This window comes from Magnolia sinica, chromosome 4 (assembly GCF_029962835.1).
Source record: "Magnolia sinica isolate HGM2019 chromosome 4, MsV1, whole genome shotgun sequence".
NCBI classification, from domain to species: Eukaryota; Viridiplantae; Streptophyta; class Magnoliopsida; order Magnoliales; family Magnoliaceae; genus Magnolia; species Magnolia sinica.
In genome coordinates, this window is record NC_080576.1 from 14,135,426 (window position 1) to 14,158,234 (window position 22,809).

Below are 22,809 nucleotides of genomic sequence, written 5' to 3' on the forward strand. Positions count from 1 at the left end.
TGAGCCTTGATAAGCGCACGCATGAGCAATAAGGCTCATGTACATGCCACAAATGCCACCATGGCAAGGTAGGTCCAAGATCCAATCCATCTATCAGAACGGCATCAATGTGTTGATGCCCTATCCCAATAATCATGTTGGTCCACCATTCAGGTGGGCCACAGTTTGCAAACAAATGTACAGCTCTGAAAAATTGGCTGAAGTTTTCCAATCCATCCACCTGTTTCCGAATTGGGAAGGACTTGCTGAGTGGACGAGAATTCTGAAAAGTACGAAGTTGGACCAAGCTGATGTATGGACTGAATTTCACACCTGTGTGCCATGCTAGCAAATGTGTCACATGTACATGAAATTTATTGCACAAGTGTCTGCACTTAGCAAAGCTTCATAATTATTACTAACTAAAATTAGATGAAAATCATTTTTAAGTGGCAACTAAACAGGCTTAGGTTTCAGTACAATACCCAAGCCAGTCAGGATTTTGCAGGCATGGGTCCTCTAAGCTTATGCTCAAAGTCACTCGCGGCCAGAGTCTGTGCCTGCACAACTAATAACATTTTCCACCCTTAGTACAAACCCTGATTAACGTTATCATATTGTTCAACTATGCAGAGGCCATCGACAGGTAACAGATCTCCTAAAACACTGCATGGAATGCCTGCACACCCACATATTCCATACATAAATGGCCATACAAAAACAACCCTAACATGATCTTTTACATTTTGATAATCAAGTCATATCACCTAAAATGTATACTAATCTAAGCGACCACTGTCATTTGAGTAACATTCAGCTTAGAAAGATTAAACATTTGGGAGTTGTTATAACATGAATTGCACCTTGGTGTGTGCTTTCTGTACATACTCCAGATCAGCCGGTCAAATAGTTACTTCTTGGCCTACTAGTTACTTCTTACCAAATAAGACAGTACCTCCACAGATCGACGGTTAAGATGGAGGGCTGGTCAAAGTAGTGGTCCTGCTGCCTTGTCGACTCCAGTAGTGTGTGACTCAGTCGCTTTCATCTTCAGCATCTGCTTTGAGGAAAACAAGACAGAATACGATCGATCAACACGCTATCATTACAAGCATTGAGAATCTCGTAAGGGATCTTCCAAATCTCCATTCAAACAAAACACTGTGACTTGGCAACCATGCGGCTTGAGAATCTTCCAAGGCAAAAGATGAAAACAGCAAGCAGCAGAAGTATCATGTGACAAAACTAAAAGAGGTGTGGACAAACACATCTTTGCCTTGACATAATGAGAAAAATAAGAGATCAAGACATGTCAAGTGAATGAGCAAAATCAGGAATTCGTTTGCCCAATATAACATGGCAATGGATGAGTAGTAAAAACCCTAATATCAGATCCATAGCTAAAGCACGCATCTTGAGAAGAACCACTTCCAAAGTGACAGTAACTTCACACTCAATGATTTTGAGAAAATGAGGCTACATATCCTCATTTGATTGATGCTACGTCAATAGGTGTCAATATGGCCAAGAGCCAAAACCAACAAACGACAGGGTCCATGTTCAGATCAACTCCAATAATGCGCAGGATGCTCTGAAACCATTTGGATATTCATTATAGACGACAAATATTGAGAAGTGCCAAAGTGTCCCTTTTTTTGCAAGTGACCAAAATACCCTTGAGTGCGTAAAATACCTCAAATGCATTTACCGATGACAAAATCCTAAGCTATTGATTTAGAATGGTGAACAAACCAGCTCATACTAACAGGGGGTGTTGTAAACTTAAACAACCATGTAACGATTTTAAAAAATGTGAATGGTAGTATGCCATCTAAACACAGCAAACAGAAGATGGGACATTTTTTATTTTTTTTGATCCACAAATAAATTTTATTAAGGACAGCCATTTTTATCATATTGTGGTGTTTCTAGAGCTCTTAAGGATGGCAATTACCAAATTTACGTGTCCCATCACTATATTGCAACTGAATACCACGTGAAGACATCACCACAATCATTACAGATGTGGAGGATTACATAAGATTATAAGATCCAATTTGTTGAGAATTCTTTGGAATTAAGACTCCCAAGTGCCCATGAAATACTCGAGGAAGCGGATTGATTTGACATCGTCAACACACAAGCTTAAGAAGGAAAAATAATAATGGAAAGGACCGACAAATGTATCATTACTCGTGAAAACAAATAATAAAAGCAACCTTACAAACCCGATAAAGTTACCTTCACTAGCGCCTTCGCTTTCACTCTCTTCATCATCAGTATCTTCCTCATCATCATCATCATCACCACCACCACCACCACCATCATTTTTTTCAACTGCCAACTTGGGCTTTGGGGGAGGAGGAATAATGAAATTGGATGAGGACCTTCGACGAGAACTTGAGACAATGTTACTCATGTCAATGCCCTCTAGCTCTTTTGCTCTTTCCTTCAGCTTCTTGACCTCTTTGATTTCTGAAGATGGAAAACACAAGGCATCGATTTATATCACATTAATGTGAAAAAATAAATAAATCTACGCTAGCTTCATTACTAATGCTTAATGTTGAGAGCCAAGCCCACATCAAATTATCATCATCATCATCTAAGCCTTGTCCCAATTAATTGCGGTCGGCTACATGAATCATGTTCCCCCATTCCACTATCAAGGGCCAGACCTTCAGTTAGACCATAGGTCATCAAGTATTTTCTTACTACCTCCATCCACGTTCTTTGGGCCTTCTTCTCACCCTTTTTAGAGCCTTCAACTTGTACCAAACCACTCCTCCTAACTGGCACAGTTCTTGGTATCCATTGCACTTGTCGATTGTAATCAACCTCAGTACTAGACTATCAGATAGTACTTGATTGTAATCAACTTAGGTAACAGTCTATCACACCACACCTGTGAGAATTGTGTGCTCTCATTGCCGGTCCCAATCCCGGATAAAGGAGGGTTGCATTAGGTTGGCAGCCGGCATCAAACTTATGCCATAACTTCCTTCATGAATCCAAACCCACATCAAAATATGACAAAATGGACCAAAACGAATGGAAAAAATTGGAATCAGGTGTCATTGAAGTTTGATGAACAAGTTTTCAACTGAAACATTTAAAAGCAAGAACAGCTAAACTATGTCTGTTCTGAAAACCCAATTTGCTTGCTTAGACTAGCAGCATCTAACTATCATTAGTTATCAGTCAACAATATCAAGCCAAAAAATGTGTTGTTCATCACATATAAATTTAACAATTGAAGCTTCCATGATATGGTCTCCAACACGCAGTATTTACCATGGAAACAGCAAAAATCATTCAAATGGACTTCCATAGTCCAGAATAATTAGTCACTTACTAGGTGCCACTAGATGCAAGAAACATATCCAGCACAAAATGCAGAACTCGATGAATAAAACCACAAGCTATTGTAGAAAGAAACCAGTTCTATGCTCCCAAACATGGTTTGCATAATCAGGAAGAGCAATCAACTAGGGGAAAAAAGGTTGACAGATTGAAGCAAGTAATTGAATGGTTCAATGATGTGGGATTGGTAGATTAAACAATGCAACATAATTAAAAATGTTCTTAAATTACAGAAAATTGAAAAACAAGGAAAAGTAGGTAGTAGGAAAAAGAAAGACATTTTCTTTTTTATTTTTTTTATTTTTTTTAAAGGAAAAGGAGAGACAATGAAAGAAGGGTAGTGAGACAGCACACCTGTGTAAAGAGCATTATCCTTATGTCAGAATTACGGGTATGCAAATTACAAAACCCTGGAATGGTGGAGATGGTCAGCCCCCCATTTTCTCACTTTCCCCTTCAGCTAGGGGCACCCAGATTCCCCATATCCATAAGTTTCCAATAGCAACAAACCATACCTACAGAGTTTCACTTTCAGTAAACAGCTTTGGGACTCCCATGAAATAACAGATCCATAAACATCGGGTCACCCTTTTTCCTTCTAGATATTTTTCTTCAGTCAGGGATAACCAGAATCCCAGATTCTATACATTTGCAACTGCAAGACACCATGCTTAACAGTGGCTCTTTTTTAGAAATCTGCAGAAGTAATGTGGCTGGAGGTGGAAGGCTTTTCGGACTTGATTAAAGACTACTATGCTTGGAGTAGTGGGGGTCCTTTGAGGTAGAGGAATTTGTGGGCTTCATATTAAGCCAGAAATTGAAGTGTCTGAAAAGTAAAATCTTAGCTTGGAGGAGGGAAGTGTTTGGGAGGAGACATGGAAAATGAAAATATCCTAGCAAGATTTAGGAGCTCGACATCATGGCAGAAGAGAGAGAGGGTGGTCAGAAAAAGAAAAATCAACTCCCTAGAAGCTAGGGCAAGATTACTCAAGATGCCCGAGCGAGGAAGAGAACAAGTGGAAGCAACACACATGGGGCACGTGGTTCAAGGAAAGTAATAAAAACACAAGCTTCAGCCACAAATTAGAAAGTGGATCGGCTAGATGCAATGAGATTTCCAGCATTACAGTTGAGGGTGAGAGGATCGAAGAAAAAGATAAGTGTAGCATAGTGGTCCAGTTCTACAAAAAGTTACTGATCGAAGAAGGTTGGACAAGGCCAAAACTAGAGAATCTGACCTTTAGCAGCCTTTCTGGGGAAGAAGCAGGGCTGCTTGAGAAGCTGTTCTCAGAAGAAGAAGCCAAAAAGTCTATGGATTCATTGGGGAGGGATAGAGTTCCTGGTCCGGACGGTTTCCCCTTGGCTTTTTTTCCAGGGGTTCTGGGAAGTCATGAAATGGGATGTAATGAACTTCATGAATGAATTTCTTGAGCAGGGGCGGACATCAAAGTAGTTTGGCGCATCATTTATAGCTATAATCCAGAACGTAACCAGTGTGGAGAGTTTGAGAGACCATAGGGCACAATCAGACTCATCAATAGCCCGTATAAGATTCTGGCTAAAGTGTTGGCATCCAAGTTCCGGGGTTTTCTAACCGGGGTGGTATCTAAATTCTAATGAGCTTTTGTTGAGGATCGTCAAATATTGGATAGCGCTCTTATAACTCATGTGTATTGATTCAAGATATAATGAGCGTATGAAAGGCGTTGCTTATAAGCTGGACATTAAAAAAGCATACGACCATGTGGACTAGGGCCTTCTGGATTGCATGCTAGGCCATATCGGATGTGGGAAAAAATGGAGAGGGTGGGTTAAGGAATGCATTACTTCAGCCTAGTTTTCGGTTTCTGATTATCTCAACGGTTAACGGAAACACCAAGATGACGACCATAAACCCTAAACCACTTCTCTTTATGGTGGTAGCCAAAGCATTAGGCAAAATGCATGGTGTGCTGTAGAGATCGTTACGTAAACATAACGGTGGCAACCATTACACGTTACAAGGTCATAAATGCCATAACAGCCGTTGCGGAAAAAAAGCCTTGTAAAGGCCATTATAGCCCCCCGTAATGGCCTGTTACACCCCCCGTAACGGCTGCGTAACGGTCCATTACGGGCCTGATAAAGGTTTTTGGGTTTTTTCTTCAATTAAAAGAAAAGGCCATAACAACTGTTATGGCCCCCTTGGCGACTATCACACCCTGTATCGTAAAGGTAATGGTGGTGGCCGTTATGGCCACCATTACCATTACAAAATACCTTGGCATAATGGTGGAGTGTGGGCAGGCGGTTGGGTTGCTTCATGGCCTTTTTGTTGAGAGGGCGAATCTACCAATATCACACCTTTAGTTTGCTGATGATCCGCCACTTTTTTGTGATACTGAGGGATCCATGGTGGAAAGATAAGGATGATGACTATAAGCTTCGAAGCTATGTCAGGGTTGAAGAGAAATATTTGAAAGAGTGTGATGTTAGGAGTTGTCTTGTCTAGAGAGGAGACCGAGCATTTGACCGACATCTTTGGGTGTAAGGAGTACTCTTTCACTTCCACCAACCTCGGGTTGCCTCTTTGTATTGGGAAGACAACTAAATATCTATGGGATGTTGTCATAGAAAGATTTAAAAGAAGTTAGCTAGGTGGAAGTGTTGATACCTTTCTTTTGGAGACCAAATAACTCTCATAGAAATAGCTTTATCAAATTTGCCACTATATTTCATGTCTCTTTTTGGGTGCTCGAAGTCAATGTTGGCTAGATTGGAAATATTGAGGAGAATTTTTTTATGGCAGGGTTAGGAAGAGAAAATGTTACATTCACTAAGTTGAGGGGAAGTACACGAGACTAATGAAGAGGGAGAGTAGGCATTAGAGATTTGGGTTTGATGAAGTCCTTTGTTGGGTAAGTGGCTACGGAGGTTCAGAATGGAGGAGGGTGCCTTGTGGAGAGAAACTATTGCTAACAAGTATGGGTGTTCTGAGGGAGGATGGTGTACTAAGGAATATTCCATGTATATAAAGCTTCGACGATTTGGAAAGGGATTGCCTTAGTGAAATTGAAATCTTTTAAGGGATTGGTTTTGCCCTTGGAAATGGGGAGAAGATTCACTCTTGGGAGGACGCCAAGTTGATGAAGCGTCATTGCAATCTACATTTCCAAGAATGGCCCAACTATCCACAGCTCGTAATATTCCAGTGATGCGATGCTTCTCCATTTGTGGAGATATCGTCATGTGGTCTCCCCCATGACACAATTTCATGAGTGAAGAATAGATTGAGTTAGCGCGGTTGCTTGATCACATCCATTTGTGTTACCTAGTGATTGGGGAATAGGATCGGATGGTATGGCATAGGGAGCAATCAGGGTTCTTTTTTGTCCAATCCTTCTACCATGTGCTCCTGGAGCAAGAGAGGGGTGGCATGTCCAAGCAAACACAATATGTGTGGTCCCATGGGGCCCCTCCGAAGATCGCGGCTTCCGGGTGGCTAGTAAGGAGGGAAACGGTCTTGACCATGGATTATCTTCAGAAACAAGCTATGATGATTCCCAATATTTACCTTAAGTGTATGGCAAATGCCGACTCAGTCGACCATCTTTTTGTTCATTACCTGCTTGCACATCAGGTATGAAGTAGATTTCTAAGGAGCTTTAACATTTCCTAGGCTATCCCAAAGCCAGCCAATAGTCTTCTTTTGGCTTAGCATGGCACATAGGAATTGGGAAGCAAGACAAGGCTATATGAAGGCTTGCATATTGGCAGTCCTATGGGTGATATAGGAATAAGGGAATGGGAGGTGTTTCAGAAATGCAGGCAATCGTGTGGAGCGGGTCATGTTGAGGGCAATGGATCTTGCTGTTGAATGGGCTTCGAGCATTGAAAGGCTTAAAGATTGCTCTTTTCCTTTTTAGCTTGTAAATAATAATTCGGGGAACTTAATACAGGTCACAAAATAATAATAATTATTCAAGGAACAAGACATTTTCCATTTGCGAGCCTTGCTGCTGAAAATATACCAGTGGGGATTTTCTAGCAGCTCCTACTTGAAACCTGAGGAAACAACACAAGAGTAACATTAATGCAGGGGCATTTTTACACTGGGCTCGAGTGGGGTAGCCTGTGGGATGCGGGGGCACACTCGAGGTGGGCGGCCCATGTGAGACGGGTGGCTTGTGTGAGGCGGTACCCATGTGATTTGGGGCCCACGAGGGGGATTCAGCCAAGGTCCTAACACATGAGATGTGGGGCCTGGGCTATGAGATAAAGGGATTAATTTGCCATGCTCTATCAATTCGAGCTTTTAGAGCAAGTGATTAATTGTCCTGCATCAAACATACAATTGTTAGAATGTGGAAACAATATTGTTTAATTCCTCTGGAACTTCAAATTTGTTAGATTATTTGGTTAACAAAAATTAGCCATTGTAGACCTAAAAGACAAAATTCCAAACACCAAGATATATGGAGATAAATAAGAATATCATCATTGTCATTTCAGCCTTGTCCTAAAAAATTCCAGACACCAAGATGTATGGAGATAAATAAGAATATCATCATCGTCATTTCAGCCTTGTCCCAACTAATTGGGGTCGACTACGTGAATTCTATTTCATCATTCCACTCTATCAAGGACAAATAAATAAGAAAATATCTTCAACATTATGAACTTAGAAAACCCAATATGCAAAAAGATCAACAATCTAAATACATCACATTGTACCAAACAAGGGAAAACAGAAACTGAATTGGTTAAAATACCTCTCTAGACAAGTACACGAGAGAAAAGGAAACTGTGACAGTGAAGGTGGAAAACTTCCTAAATCACATAGACAAAACCCTTCTTTTTACATTTGGGGTACTTCCATCAGTTATAGGAGATCATCCAGGCAACGGTTATCAACTAAGATCAACTGGGGAAAAAAAAAAGATTCACAAACAACTAAATGCTTGTACTTCCTTTGATAAAATCATCAGGGGAACCAGAGGGATGTATTCGAAGATAACCTCCTCTCAATCAACTGCTCTCCAATAAGGATACAGTACTCTAGGCCAACTATTGAAAGAAACCAATTCCTGGTGCTAATTTACTGAAGCTTGCTACCAACCCCGTCCACAAGACCTCTACAACCCCTGACAGTAGTCCGCAGGAAACATCCAACGAACGAGTCCCCAAACAATTCATGTGTTGTATCCTTCATGGCCCTTTGTAGAATAAAAACAATGAAACTTGGTAAGTTTCATGCCACACCTATTTCCCAACTCTCTTGAAAGAACACCTTTGGAAGTGGAGACTGCATTCATTTGAAAGGAAAGAAAAGGGGGTAACCATACGCGCAACAATTAGCATAGGGAGGAGGTCCAAGGTTGCCACTATCCAAAATAGATTAAGAGAACAGGGTGAGGCCAACCCCATCCAATGACAAGGACAAATAGCTGAATGACACAGGAGTTTCCCTCGCCCAGCTCTAGGGTTTGGAAATGTGTCATTTCAACCGATTACATGAATTTTATAGCATTTTTAACTAAAGGATAAAGACAATAAATGCTGTGAAAGTAGGGTTATAAACTATCCCACTGACGATATTTCCACACCAAAGATAATCTGGAAAACACCTTCGTTAGAAGTCCAAACACTGAAACTTCTTAGCAGTTACATCATCTGCAATGCTTTCACACACCACCTATTTTTTTGTGAATCAAAATAATCAAATTGGATATTGCTCAAACCATTATTCAGAGAGTTTATGACTACACAAACAACTATCAATATAGCACAGAACAGAGCATGTTCTCAATCTTTAAAATATTAAACCATGGTAATTGAGGTTTTTTGTTCAATGTTCACCTTTTTCGGAAGGATTTGAAGACAACCCCTCCTTCCCAAGAATCTCCTCCAACTCCTTTATCAAATGTGCCTCACGTTTATTCTCAGGAGCCTGCTTGGCCCTCTTGTAAACTGATGGGGGGATACTTCGATACATAGGGAACAAATAAGCTAAAATTTCATGACCATTAAAATTAAGTATTTTCAATATCATAAATAGAAGGTTGCAGGAGGATGGAGTACCTCATTCCGCAGGCTTTGATTATTGACTTTAGGTGTTCTACACGTTTTCCATAAACCTGAGTGGAAGTTTCTCTCTTCTTCTGCAATTAAACAAGATGATTACATGATGAACTTACATTTAGTCCAGGTTCACAGTGAGGCTCCTGAGAGAAAATAATCAGAAAAAGGTATGGTGTGACCTTGACAGGCTCTTCAGCAGATGATTGAGATTTACCATCTTCAGAGGAATTTCCACCTTCATCAGTATCGCTGCCTTTCTCTGATGCCAACTTCACTGGCTTGTTCTTCTCATTGGTAGATGGCTTTCTTTCTTCTGTAGACCTTTTGCGCTTTTTCTGTCCTTCAGGTTTCCTTGCTGCTACTTTTTTCACAGCATGCTTTTTTGGTCTGACCTGCTGTTTCTCAACATCCTCCTCACCACTGGAACTTACATTAGAATGTGAGGAATCTGAACTGCCGTCTCCTCTACTGACTTTTCTAGAGCCCTTGCTACTTCCACCTCTAATTTTGCTATCAGAGGCTCTCTTTGGAACTTTTTTCTTAAACCCATTAGTAGATTCAACAACCTCGGGAGATTGCAGTACCTGAAGAATGGCAAAATGAGTGCCAAGAAAATTAGATTCTGCGCGCTTGATCAAGAATTGAACACATAAGTGCTGGAGAATATGCACTTACCTCATCAAGCTGCTTGCTTATGAAACTTTTATAGGCATCAAGAGCATTTTTCTCAAGCTTGAGATCTTCCTCCAACAGTCGACGAGCTCCTGACAAAGTAATTGTCCTGAAATTTTGGAGTGTTACAAAATAGTTACACAATGAAACCTATGAAATTGCCAAAAAGTGCATAAAAGGATATTTTAAAAAAGAAAAACGAAGAGGCATCAAACGGTGTACGACAAAAGGGCATTTCTGATTCTTTTCTCTATCATGATTCTAGAGGAGTTTCTATCCTATTGAAAAATGAGTCGAGCAGTAATAGTTGGTGACACACAAGATTGATACACGAAACACTAATTTCAAAAGTATCTAAAGATGAAACATACTCAGAATTATCTCTAAAATAAGAAGCTCTCTTATTAATAGCCTTCTTAATTATGTCTTCACTTAGAATTTTTCCAGATTTGTCCCCTTCAGTTTCCTCTGTTTCATGTTCAGTCATTTCACTCCCCGACGGAACTGGGGATCCTTCCTTCTTCTCTTCATCTTCAGAGCCAGGTTCTGTGGCTTCTGAATGTGGGCAAAGCTCTTTGTCTGGATTTGTTGTTTCTTCTTTTTCTGAATGAATGACTTGCTCTGAATTCTTCCCCATGCTCTTCAAGACATTCTCATCATCAAGTTCACTGAAGCACTGATGTTCAATTGAAAAACATGAAAAATAATCAGATCTTTATAACCTAATAAGACCATTTCTTATCTGCACAAAAAGGAGGAATTTGCTAGGACACCAATATATTTGAATGAGAAAACAAATAGTAAGTTTCCAGTTCATCAAATAATAAAACAAAAAAGAGGAAAATTATACATACATGCCTCCAATGAAGCAATCAAGTAAAAAGTGTCAGTGAAAAATAAAAGAAAAAACAAAGCAATAACAATAGCAAATATAAAATAATATCAAATTTTTGATACATGATATGCCAACTATAAAATGACTTACTTTAATTGTTAAAAAAATAAAATAAAATAAACCTCCATGGTGTTAGTGAAAAAAGAAAGGAGTACCAGACTTATAGGACTGTTTATGAACAAAGTAATGAATGTTTCATAGAATGAACAACCACTAGATTTTGCATTATTCACTAACACATTAGGCCTAGACTAAAATTTGATTAAAAAATTGTACATACACTATTGAGTAGAAGATCAAGTTTCAGCATTTCTTAGAAGTTTTAGTTCAACTCTTGGTGATCAAAGTGACAACTTGCTGCACTTGGTGATCCCATGTGCTCATAAGACATAGCCAAATCAAAAAAGGAAATCTGAATTTAGCTCCTTGCCTTTTTTGCGAAGATCAAATCAACAAAAAACCTCCCTTCGAGATTGATAATGGAGCCCAAAACAAAGATAACGTAACGCATACAATAAAAACCCTGCAACTAATGCAATAGGAAGAGCAACACATACTCGAGAGAGAAGCAACTCGCTATCAACCAAGAAAACTTTTATTCAAATATCATTCCTAATATATTTTCATATGAATGGCCTGCATGTCTATTTATAGGCCTAAGTACATAGAAATCCCTATAGATATAGAAAAGACTTGAGATCTGTGGTCTAAGTACACAATCCTCGGTAGAGTGGAATGGGGGAACAAGATTCATGTAGCCAGCCCCTACTGAGTGGGTTAAGGCTTGGATGATGATGATGACAACGCAACTTAGAAATCCCTATGGAGCATAAACCAATTCCTATTTGTTCAAACATAATCAATCCTAATTTCATTCCACTGCTAATTAGAGAACATAACACCTTCGATAACTTGCACAACAAACCAAACCATCTAGGACACTTATCTAATTACGGAACTTCCTAACCAAACTTAGGTTACGAATAGTGTTACTTTAGCATGCTACTGTAAATGTGAGGAATTATCCCTGTAGGAGCTGATTCCACCACCATGTCAATAGCCTAACTTGTTTTTCTTCAAATATATTAAGCTCAGTCAAAAAAATCAAGTGTCCTGATGTAAATCGCTTAGAGGTTCGATGTCAATAAAGATCTTGATATTCTTCTTCTTCTTGGAAAGGTAACGGCCATTTTATTAAAGAAACCGCCAAGATAGTGCAAAGGCTGAGAACACAAAAGCAAACTGAAACCGTATTCTCATCTCTTCCATCTGCCACAGAACCGTCGTGCGTGGGAGCTAGGCGGGAAAGAACGTTGGATTTCCACATGCGGGTCCTAGTTCCCCGTGTGTATAAGGATCCATTTTCAATGCATGAACAATATGGTTGAACATAAGAAGAGCCGTCACTACTACAGATAAAGACTAGGACCCAGCACGCAACAGCTTCAAAGCCATTGTGTGCGTTGGCGCTCATACATTTTGAAGCTGACAAACATATGCGTGCACTAGCACGTTTTACCTTAGTAATAAGCTTTGAAGCCAGCTGAAGAACGTATGAGTACGCTAAACCCTGAATTTATAGTTGTTTTGAAGCTTCAAAATGTATGAGCGTGCTAGTGCACCTTACTTTATAGTCGTTTTGAAACAGCCATTTTATTAAAGAAAGCGCCAAATAGCGCAAAAGCTACAAACACAAAAGCAAATTACATGCCAAGAATAAAAGCAAAATAACAATTTTCCGTTGTCATAACAGATGTTGAGTTGGAAGAATTTACTCTTTTATTAAATCACCTCGAAGGAGTGATGCCAAGCCCGGAGAATCAGGATGCTATCCGGTGGTTACACGATAAAAGAGTATGCACGGTGAAGTCCATTCACAATCTTGTTCGTCGGAGATCCCCCAACAGGAGATTTAATTTTTGTAGCAAGTTCGATTTTTCCCCATTCAATCTTGTTCTCCCAAACCTAGTGAGCAAACTCTAAAGTAAGCCCTAGAGCTTCACAAAATCCTCACGTGAAAGGTTCCTTTTACATGCTACTCAAACAACAACTAGAACTCATAATGCCCTTCATTGCCACCACACCGCTTGAATTTAGGTTTGATAGCTTTGACAATCATTTGTCGCTTTTGCAAGGCATGTCATGTGTGAGGTCCCAAGACGAACTCCCTTGGAGACCACACTCATTATAAAAATTGATACCAATAAGTAGTGTTCAAAGTACCGTTATTGTTAAATGTATTGGTGACTGGGGATACTAAAACATGTATCGATATTTGTTAGCGTTGTGCCCTACAAAACCAATGCTTATGTTATGGACCTCGTTATTGTTAAATGTATTGATGACTAGGGATACTAAAACATGTATCGATATATGTGTTTTTTTTTTTTAAGGCAACGATATATTATATTAAAGAAAAGAAAAGATAATACAAAGGAGAAGAATCTGCTGAGAGGGCAGAAATCTCCTAAAAACAAGGACCATTACATGCCAATAAAACACAAATCCTGACCCTTTAGCCTATCTGATTGGGGCGCCCATTCCACCAGCAAGCGCTTCGCTCTAGAGATAACAACATGAGCTGAGCTAGATTCATCAGAGAAACATCTCAGGTTTCTTTCCTCCCATACTGCCCACCAGACCGCGAGGATGCCCATCCTCCATAGGATGGTTCTGAGATTACCGAAGCTAACCCCATACCATGCTTGAAAAAATTGCGCTGCCGATTTGGGAGCACACCAGCTGACGTTAAAACTGCGGCACAACACTAACATATATGTATTGATATATGTTATTGTTGTGCCCTGCGAAACCAATGCTTATGTTCTGGACGTTCTTTTCATCTTACCATGAATCATTCATTCGCCTCATCAATATGTGTGGAACTTGATCTAATATGATATCTCGATTGGTTAAAGAGAGGGATTCTTATGGTTGTCCTTAGCAACTCGAGATTAGACACAAAGGCCACTGGCCAAGGGAGAGTTGTGGGCCATGGATCTCAATGCTCTGTTTGACTATGAATTTATGATTGAACCGAAGATTATTAATTGCACCACCTAGCAAGTTGTAGGATAAATTTGTGGTTATTCATAATTGATGTGGGTCATCTTGTGAGGGGACTAATGACAGGTCGGGATGGAAGTTCTCCACCATCAAGCATGAAAACGAGTTGGTGTGCCATTGCCATACCCGACATAGAAGTGTGAGCGTGCTATGGGAATAGGCTTCTCGCATTGGACCTATGGTATTAAAAAACAGTCACGTAACGACCGGTATGTAACAACATCAGTTTGGACCCATTACGCAATATGGTTGTGACAGCTATTCGGGGGGGGGGGATGATAGAGTTTCTTCCTTTAAACAAATTTCAAGTCTCTAGACTAGGACACACATCATGCCTAGACTAGATTAACTTGTACTAGCTTTGACAAATCTAATCGAGGACCTATGAGTTCAAGGTTCAGGTGATATGTGTTGTGCTCATTTTACAATGTGACATTGGTGACCGACATGTGGGTGGTGTTGGGTGCATGGATTAGGGTCCGATTAAGACTCATGTGATTCTACATAGGATCCACTTTTCCCGGGACATATTTATGGACCAACCTTGTGGTTTGGACCGTCTACCAAATGTTTTTATAGCTGACCATCGCATCTAACGTTTTCTAAGGGTTAACTGAGGTTTTCCAACCATTGAAATTCAATTTTAACCATTGACTTGTTTTAAGTTAATTTTGATGGACATCAAATCGTTAAGAGTTGTTGATCCATCATTTAGACTTGCATGGAATATTGGGCCAGGGGTGGTGGCCATGAGTGGAGGAATTAGGTCAATATGAGTACATGAATAGACCATATTTGAGGCTTTAAATATAGCAGGTCATATCAAAGTCTATAGGGTGGACGAGCACCATACTCGGTGTCTCTCCCTAAAACCCTTACTCATCTTTATATATCGATCCTATCCCAAAAGAAGTAAGACAGCCTCGAATGTCCCTACCCCTCGAGCATCACCACCTTCAAGAAGAGAGAGATAGAGAAGAGAAGAGAAAAGGAGAACCCATCTCCTCACTCCTTCCCTTCCATCTAAACGTCCACACGTGTAGGGTCCACCCAATGGATGACTCCCATCGTATGCCCCTATAGGGGTGTGTGAAAGGTGTTCTTCACTTCTCATCAATGATAGATCAAGGAGAGACTTCCTAATTGGAAGTCGGCATTAAGCAATAATATCTTCTTCTTCTTTGCATCATTGATCACCGTTGTGTGGACATGATTGTTTATGTTGTTGGATTTAATTATATCTAGATGGGGATCCATTATTCTAAATAAAATATAAGTTTTAAAAAGTTTTTTAAACATTAAGTTTTGAAAAGTTTATGCTTTCGTTGTCTTTCTAAAATCCTAACAATATCATAGATAACGGGAATTTATCACCTATTAGGAAATATTAGAGAAACAATAGAAAATAGTAGAATTTTTAGTGAAATTTCAGAAGATGTTGAAAAAAGCACATATGATTACACACTTACAACTCAAAATATTAGGAAAAATAAAAAATAAATTAAACATAATAAGTTTATGTTGTACAAGGGCCCAAATTATGCATTGTCATACAAAATATTTAGATAATAAACATGATGCTAATGCACGAATTTTTAATAAATAATGCAGTAATTCAACACATATAATGCGCTAATTTAAACCACCTCTAGGAAAGATTCCCTCCAATAAAATTATTAAAAAAATTGGTTTTTTGGGTATTTAATTTTCTAGAATAATGTAGGTATTAATGGTAGTATCATCAATAATATTGATGCTATTGCATGATATCTTCGATGTAGTGTTGTTCAAAGGGATGTTGTCAATATATTGTGATATCGTCTATACATGCGATAATATCAAAAATATTGTCAATATTATCATGGTATCTTGCAAATTTTATTTTATCCCCATAAAATATGTATCATTGACCTAGGAAACAATAATTTTAAAAAATAAAAATAAAAAATTAAGATAGGGGTAATATCGGCCAATATCATTGATAATATCGGCAATACCAAGAACATTGCCCGTTACCAGTGTTTTAAATATCAACGATATCAGCCGATATATCTTGTATCCCACCTGTGCGATACGAAACGCACAGGTAGTGCCGATATATCCCACCTATTCGATTCAGTGAACATTTTCAATTTTTGAGTTATGTTGTTGTTGTAAATCACGTTAAACCAGTGTCAAATGGTTACAAATATATGATTCTTCGTGTTTTCCATGAAAAATCATGGATTTGGAACTTCAATTTCGAGATTTAGGGGAAATGGGTCAAGTTGCGAAAAATTAAGAAAATCAAAATTTCTCAATTTCTTGCAAATTAGTTGCAATCTTTGTATCCAAACACAAAATTAAACATGCATGTAACTTGATCTAGTGATTCTTCTTTTGCTTTTGAATGTATTTCTTGTGTTTCCATATATGTTTTCTTACGTTTATAAATTATATGAATATACTTGCATCAGTTCAGTTGGAAAGCGCATATATTAGGACACCATATGAAGGAAACCTCTATTATGTGCACATTTTTCTGTAATGTTTAGATTTCTAAGTGTGTATTAATGTCTTTTTCAACAATCCCTGAAGTTTCATTGAAAAATTCAACCAATTTCTCAATGTTCCCACGTTTCCCAACAACATTAATACATTACATGATCCCATGTGATAACCAATATGTATCCGTATCCCAAGGGTGCAATACATTACGCGATAACGATATTAAAAACATTGCCCGTTACTAAGGAATTATCAAGCATTGGAACATAGAAGTGGATTTGTAGATTAAGGTTGCATTTGAATGAAGGATTGAATTGCACCGTGATAATTAGCCCAATAAAGAGAAGATGACCAAAGAACATTTACATTATTAGGCTCCAAACCAAGGTGTTCTCTAACAGTAATGGTGGCCGTAACAGCCACCACCGTTACCTTTACAATACGGGTCGTAACGGTTGTAACGGCCGTTACGGTCTCTTTTTTTTATTGAAAAAAATCTTGAAAAACCTGTATTTGTCCCGTAATGTTGATTAAAAAGTATGGAAAACCTATATCTACCTCATAACAGACAATTACGGGACTGTTATGACCTTTATAGAGGACGTAACATGCCGTTAATGGCAATTACGGGTCATTTTTTTCCATAACGGCTGTTACGGCCATTACGACCCTGTAACGCGTAACGGTTGTCATCGTTACCTTTACGTAACGGCCTTTACGGCCGCATAACGGCCTTTACGACACACCATGCTCCAAACTGAATTATGTTACTTTCCAGTTGGAAATGAAAAGAGTTTAATGTTACAGTTCAATGGCTACTTCTTCATTATGAAAACCAAAAAAGGTAAGTGCAACTTGATCATTTCCTCTATCAATTTCATTATTGCAAATTAAGTTTAAATAGTGCATCCAAACCCGATAAGAGACCAAATGAAGAGTTGCAGATCGAGATGGTACTGTCAAGCGCAGCAAAGGCTGCAGATGGCTCCAACAAAGAAGAGAACATAAGCATTGATTAGGGTGGAAGGTCCAAAAGGGAGGATGAGATAAAAGGCCCAAACAAACTTCGATCGAGGTAGTGTAAACAAACACAAAAGCTTGTTCACTCATTAAGGATTGGGCATTTAAAAGGAATGATTGTCAAAACATGGTTGGTGAAGCTGACCCCGAATAGCTGGGACAAGGCTATGATGATGATGATGTTAGGCTATGATGATACTCCAAAAACTTATACACACAGGCATGCGCGCACAAAGTGTGTGTGTGTGTTTGTGTTTCATTTATGTATATATACAAATATACATGTATACATGCAATATAAATATATAGCAGAGTACCAAACAAGCAAAAAATTGCAATCAGGTTAAATAGTGTATCCAAACACAAAACGAGACAAATTGAAGACAAGTTGAACGAGATGGTCCTGTCAAGTGCAACAACTGAAGATGCCTTATCAGTCCTGCCTGATATCTGATGAATATCAGTTTGTGCAGAATTGCATCCTAGCATTCCAGGGGCATTCCAGGGGCACCCCAGTCACTCAGATTTTCTTTGAAAAAGAAAACTACACTTCTATTTGGATTTTGAATGCAGTAAGTTTGAAGGATTAGGGGGAAGCTGGATTCCTCCTTGTCATTGCAATCTGTCAGGGTCTGAGTTTGATGAATTGCTCTTGCTCCTCTCCCATTTGGAGGGCCTCTCTCCTTCCCCAGGTTCAGCTGATTCTTAGGTGTGGCTGATTGATAAGTCTGGGCTCTTTTCAGTGAAATCATTATTCCACCTTTCGACGTAACTTGCCTTCCCAGCTGCCAGCTCCCATACGGGACCGATTTGGTCATATTGTGCTCCTCCAAAAGTGGCTCCTTTCGCCTGGCTTTCAGGTAGGTATCACATCCTCACTGTTGACAATTTGCGCAAAAGGGCCTTGGTTCTTCCGAACATTTGCATTATGTGCCTTGGGAATGAGGAAATGGTGGATCACCTTTTTACCCACTATCCTTTTTCGATGTCTTGAGTGATGACTAGCTCGATAGAAAGCCTCTTCCGTTCTTGGCATGCAGCTAGGATTGAGAGGAGGAAAGCGCCGCTTTGGAAGCTTGCTCTGCTTGCTATTCTTTGGGCAATTTGGGGTGAAACATATAGCCTTTGTTCTCGTAAAAGTAAAGGCTTGATCCGTGGGGTTGTTTATCGGGTTCAGCTTTATGTTGGGGATTGGGACCCTAAACGGGTGCCTCTATAATTTTTCCTTTTCTCTTCTCGGTTGTCTTGTTGTTTCTTTCTTTTCTTGTTGCCCTGGTAGCTTTTAATAATTGCAGTATCTTTCCAAAAAAAAAAAAAAGAACATAACTACACCTGACTACATAGCTAAAAGACCAAACCATAATTATTTTCATGTAAACATGTCCAATTCGCAGATGAATTACTTGATTAACTGGCGAGTAGGATAGCTCATGCACATGCACACTGTCACTGAAAACATGGTATGCATGTGCCACAATCCAATCCATCCAAATCAAAGGGGCCCAAGGAGATGGGCCATACCCCTAAATTCAGATTGATTGGACGATCGAAAACTCTTGCAAGTGGATATTCTTCTGTTGATTTTAGACAGTTAAATATCTCTCATTTTAACAATGTGAATACCAGACCCCAATCAGACGGTTGCAATATTCTCTAGTGTGAATTTTGGGTTATGACCCATCTACAGTGGGCCCCACAATTTGAACAGCTTGGATTGGGAACACATAGCCGACCTGTAGTGTTGTCTAGCTGTGTATGGACCCTCATACACTGCAAGAGTATCAAGCTCTTTTCTTGTAACTCAGAGCCCAGCTTATGCAAACAATTGGCTACAATCATGCTTGGAAATGTTCAGTAAAACCCATCTACATGCGGGCGCACGTGTTGGCCCAAAAAACATCAAAGCCTGCTGCTAGGCGGGCCGCACCGTGCAGAAGCCCTGGCCTGAGACTTGAGAAAAAATCGAAGTTTCTAGCAGAGTAATATAAACTAAGGAGTTGCGGGATTCTTAGGGTTACCTCATGCAAGCATTGCTTGATGAATTTCTTATGGGCATCCAATGCAAATGTCTTCAATCCCATGTCCTTTTCTAATGACCTTCTAATCCCTTCAAGAGTCAATGAACTGCAACAACAACAGAAAACATGAAGGCGGGATCTGTAGCATATGAAACCCTAACCCTAGTTGCAGGAGACATTTACAAATAAACCCTTTTGCAAATGATCTTTTACAGCGTTTTACGAAATTTATGCAATAGAAGAAGGGCGAGATGAAGGGAGAGGGATGAGATGAGGGAAGTGGGTGTACTTACTCGGCCTGGTCCTTGAAATCTTTGATGCGTGCGCGCATGGCGCAAGATATCGTGGTTTCCATATCCTGCGCATCTTCTTCCATATCTCTCTCTCCCGCAACGCACTGCACTGGAGCTTTGAGGGTTTAGAACTCTGGTTTCACTATTTGCAGCTTCCCCATCGACGTTAAAATTACCAAACTACCCTTTTGCGAAGACGCGCCCCGCTCTCGTTCGAGGGGGAGCGGATTAGGAGTTAAACGGGTAACACGTAAGCGGGCGTTGCCACATGAATTGCGTGGTGTACGACACAACGCCGATGGGAAGCGGATTGGCTGGTGTGCCACATTCCATCGCCCTGGCTGTTGTGAATACGCGCCGCGCAAGTCGAGCGCGGACGTTCCTCGAGCTCTGAGTTGCACGAACGATTCAAAAGGATCAAAGTTACATGGCCCCAAAATAATGTATTTATTATATCTACACCGTTCACCCATTTTGCAAGATCATTTTAGAGCTTGAACCCAAAAATGAATCATATACAAAGCTTAAGTAGATCACACCCCATATAGCAATGTGACGATGATTCTCACCCTTAAAGCATTCATAGAGCCACCAATTTAGAGCTGTACAGAGTTAGCTCGGTTAACTTGCTCGACTTGACTCCAAAAAACCCGATTCAACTTGGTTCCAAATTGAGTTCGAGCCGAGTTGAGTTGATTTTTAGAGCTCGAAAAAATTCCAATCCGTGTTCAAGCTTGTCCGGGCTCGAATCGACTCGGATTGAACCAATTCGAGACTCGATTATTTTGATATTAATGTTGCTCACCAAGTATTTGATGAAATGACTCAATGAAGTGTTATTTCGGGTGCATACATTCTCTGCGAGATTGGCTGGTGGCAAGGAAGATATGAATATGAAAAAAATTACTTTAAAAAAAAAAACATTATATAATAAAAATACCATTTATCTTGATTTTGATGCTGCATACCGAGTGTTTAATGATATTTTTGTAAATTGTTGATGTTGTTTTGCATAATGTGAGAAATTGAAAGTGCACTCCATGTGTTTGAGAAAATGCTTCATGGGCTTGAACTCGGCTAGAACTGGCCCGAGGTGCTAACTAAACCGAACCAAACTGGCCAGTTAGGCTCGAGGACCAAACCGAGCTGAGTTCGAGCTAGGGTTAGCTAGCGGCCAAGCATAACATTTACTTTTCATTGAATCTATTCATAAGGTCAAGACTAAAAATAGATATTATATTGATCTAAAACTTATGTAACGCCCTGAAAATTATGGGTCGTGTATGCACTCGACTCTCAAGTTCTCGGATATCACTTATAACCAATTTTATTGTTTTGTATTTAATCCAGTTTAATGAGCAGTATGGAATTACTTGGAACATGAATCAGAATCACATCTAGTCTATTGAAATGGAAGCGGAATGTATATAAGTCCATAAAATATATCAATGGGTCGCACAAGGCATCGCCCAAAAAAATACAAAAAAAATGATATGTCAAAAAGAATAGTGCAATGAGTCCACTACTTAGCAATCCCAATCCACCCGCGAAATCTACGGCAAACCGCCCATCAGCTGGAAGTAGGACAGCTCATCCTCCTCATCAATGCTCACACCGCACGGCTCATCGAACTCAGCATCTCCTGCAGCTATTGAAGAGTCTAGTTGGTGTTTTAAAACATTGTCCCAGAGTGGGAGTGAGTGATCAACTCAGTGGGTACTATTTCCCTTAAGTTACAACAAATATCAATTGTATGATGAATTTAATGAAAGGCATACAATCACAGATCCCTAACTAGTCTTGTTAATGCATATGCATGTATTATGATATGATGCATGACCTCGCAACAACACTCCCTCGAGCGACTTCGTCTAACGATCGCACATGACCAACACTCCCTCATTGCGACCTCAACTATCAAGTCGTCAATTTAACTAGTGTGATACGATCATGATCGTGTTTGCTGAGTTTTTAATTAATTCCGTTCATCCAGCAGATTGGGAAAACTGGTACACCCCACGGTATCAATGCCCTCAACTAGTTGCGAGGCCAAGGCTCATCAACTAGTTGAGGGTTGTGCTACGCCAGGACCTCGCGATCCTTGATCCTATCGAGTTCTCCATCCCCGATTTCAAGCACATGGGGAGTGCTAAGAAGTGGGATTGCTCGCAGTCACTACGGGGAGGCTCGTCACCCCAGCGTATTCTGACAGCATGGTCACAGTGTCCCATTCCACCATGCCCGGCTCTCGAGACAGTGGATCGATTTCAAATGGTTATTAATAGGCTTCAGTGGGTGAGGGGTGTCCCAGGTTCCATACAGGCGTGAGTAGGCATGGTTAACAAACATGGTTGGCCAGTAAGTGGACTAGAGCGTGCGAGTTCAGGCAAGTATGTGACGGACGACATTGGATATAAGTAACCCATGTAGTCCAACTACTGTTGCTTATTCGCATTCGCCCAAATCCTCTAGTTTAGCCGCAGGATGGTCCTACCAACAGGACCACCTTCTCCCACCTCAGTTCCCTAACCAACCTAAGGATTTGCTGGTATTCAATAATACTTCAATAATTAAGGTCCGTCTTCTAACACAAGTAAAGTCATGCACTCATACATCAAACGTAAAAATACAGTTTTTTTTTTATAAATAGAACTACTAATAGTAATACGAAATTAATGTGTGTGTGTTGTGTGGGGTTACCGAAGAGACTAAGAACTATATATCTGTAACGTCTTGGAAAAATCCGTACAAAAACCCGAGTACCACCTCAGGCAGAAATCACTAAGGACCGAATCCTTTAGGAATTAGACGATAATTAATTAAGTACTAAACTGAATTATTCGGTAGATTAGCTTGAACTACTTTCTATACAAACTATAAGACCCAAAACTAGTAGAATCGCTAACTCTACATTACCTAGAAACCTATGATCAATCTCAAAACCCAATTGCTCATG

General features: G+C 39.8%; 1 protein-coding gene across 1 annotated transcript; it reads right to left on the reverse strand.

Annotated features, from left to right (window-relative positions):
- Positions 1-635: 635 nt before the first annotated feature.
- On the reverse strand, positions 636-20,092 carry LOC131242518 (uncharacterized). Its single transcript, XM_058241209.1, has 9 exons — positions 19,854-20,092; positions 19,561-19,666; positions 10,446-10,750; positions 10,078-10,183; positions 9,582-9,986; positions 9,403-9,482; positions 9,181-9,305; positions 2,221-2,454; positions 636-1,036 (listed from the first exon to the last, which is right to left on the reverse strand). Exons 1-9 carry the CDS (start codon positions 19,934-19,936, stop codon positions 1,014-1,016), a joined length of 1,467 nt encoding a protein of 488 aa, XP_058097192.1. The 5' UTR covers positions 19,937-20,092; the 3' UTR covers positions 636-1,013.
- Positions 20,093-22,809: the final 2,717 nt, after the last annotated feature.

Bases quoted from the DNA above. Each gene is read 5' to 3' on its own strand.
- LOC131242518 (XM_058241209.1), bottom strand. From the start codon at position 19,936: ATGGAAGAAGATGCGCAGGATATGGAAACCACGATATCTTGCGCCATG. The intron at 2,455-9,180 runs GTGAACATTGAA...TTCCATCTTCAG, and splicing joins TTCAAATCCTTCCGAAAAAG to AAATCAAAGAGGTCAAGAAG. The intron at 1,037-2,220 runs GTAACTTTATCG...TCCTCAAAGCAG, and splicing joins AAGCGAAGGCGCTAGTGAAG to ATGCTGAAGATGAAAGCGAC.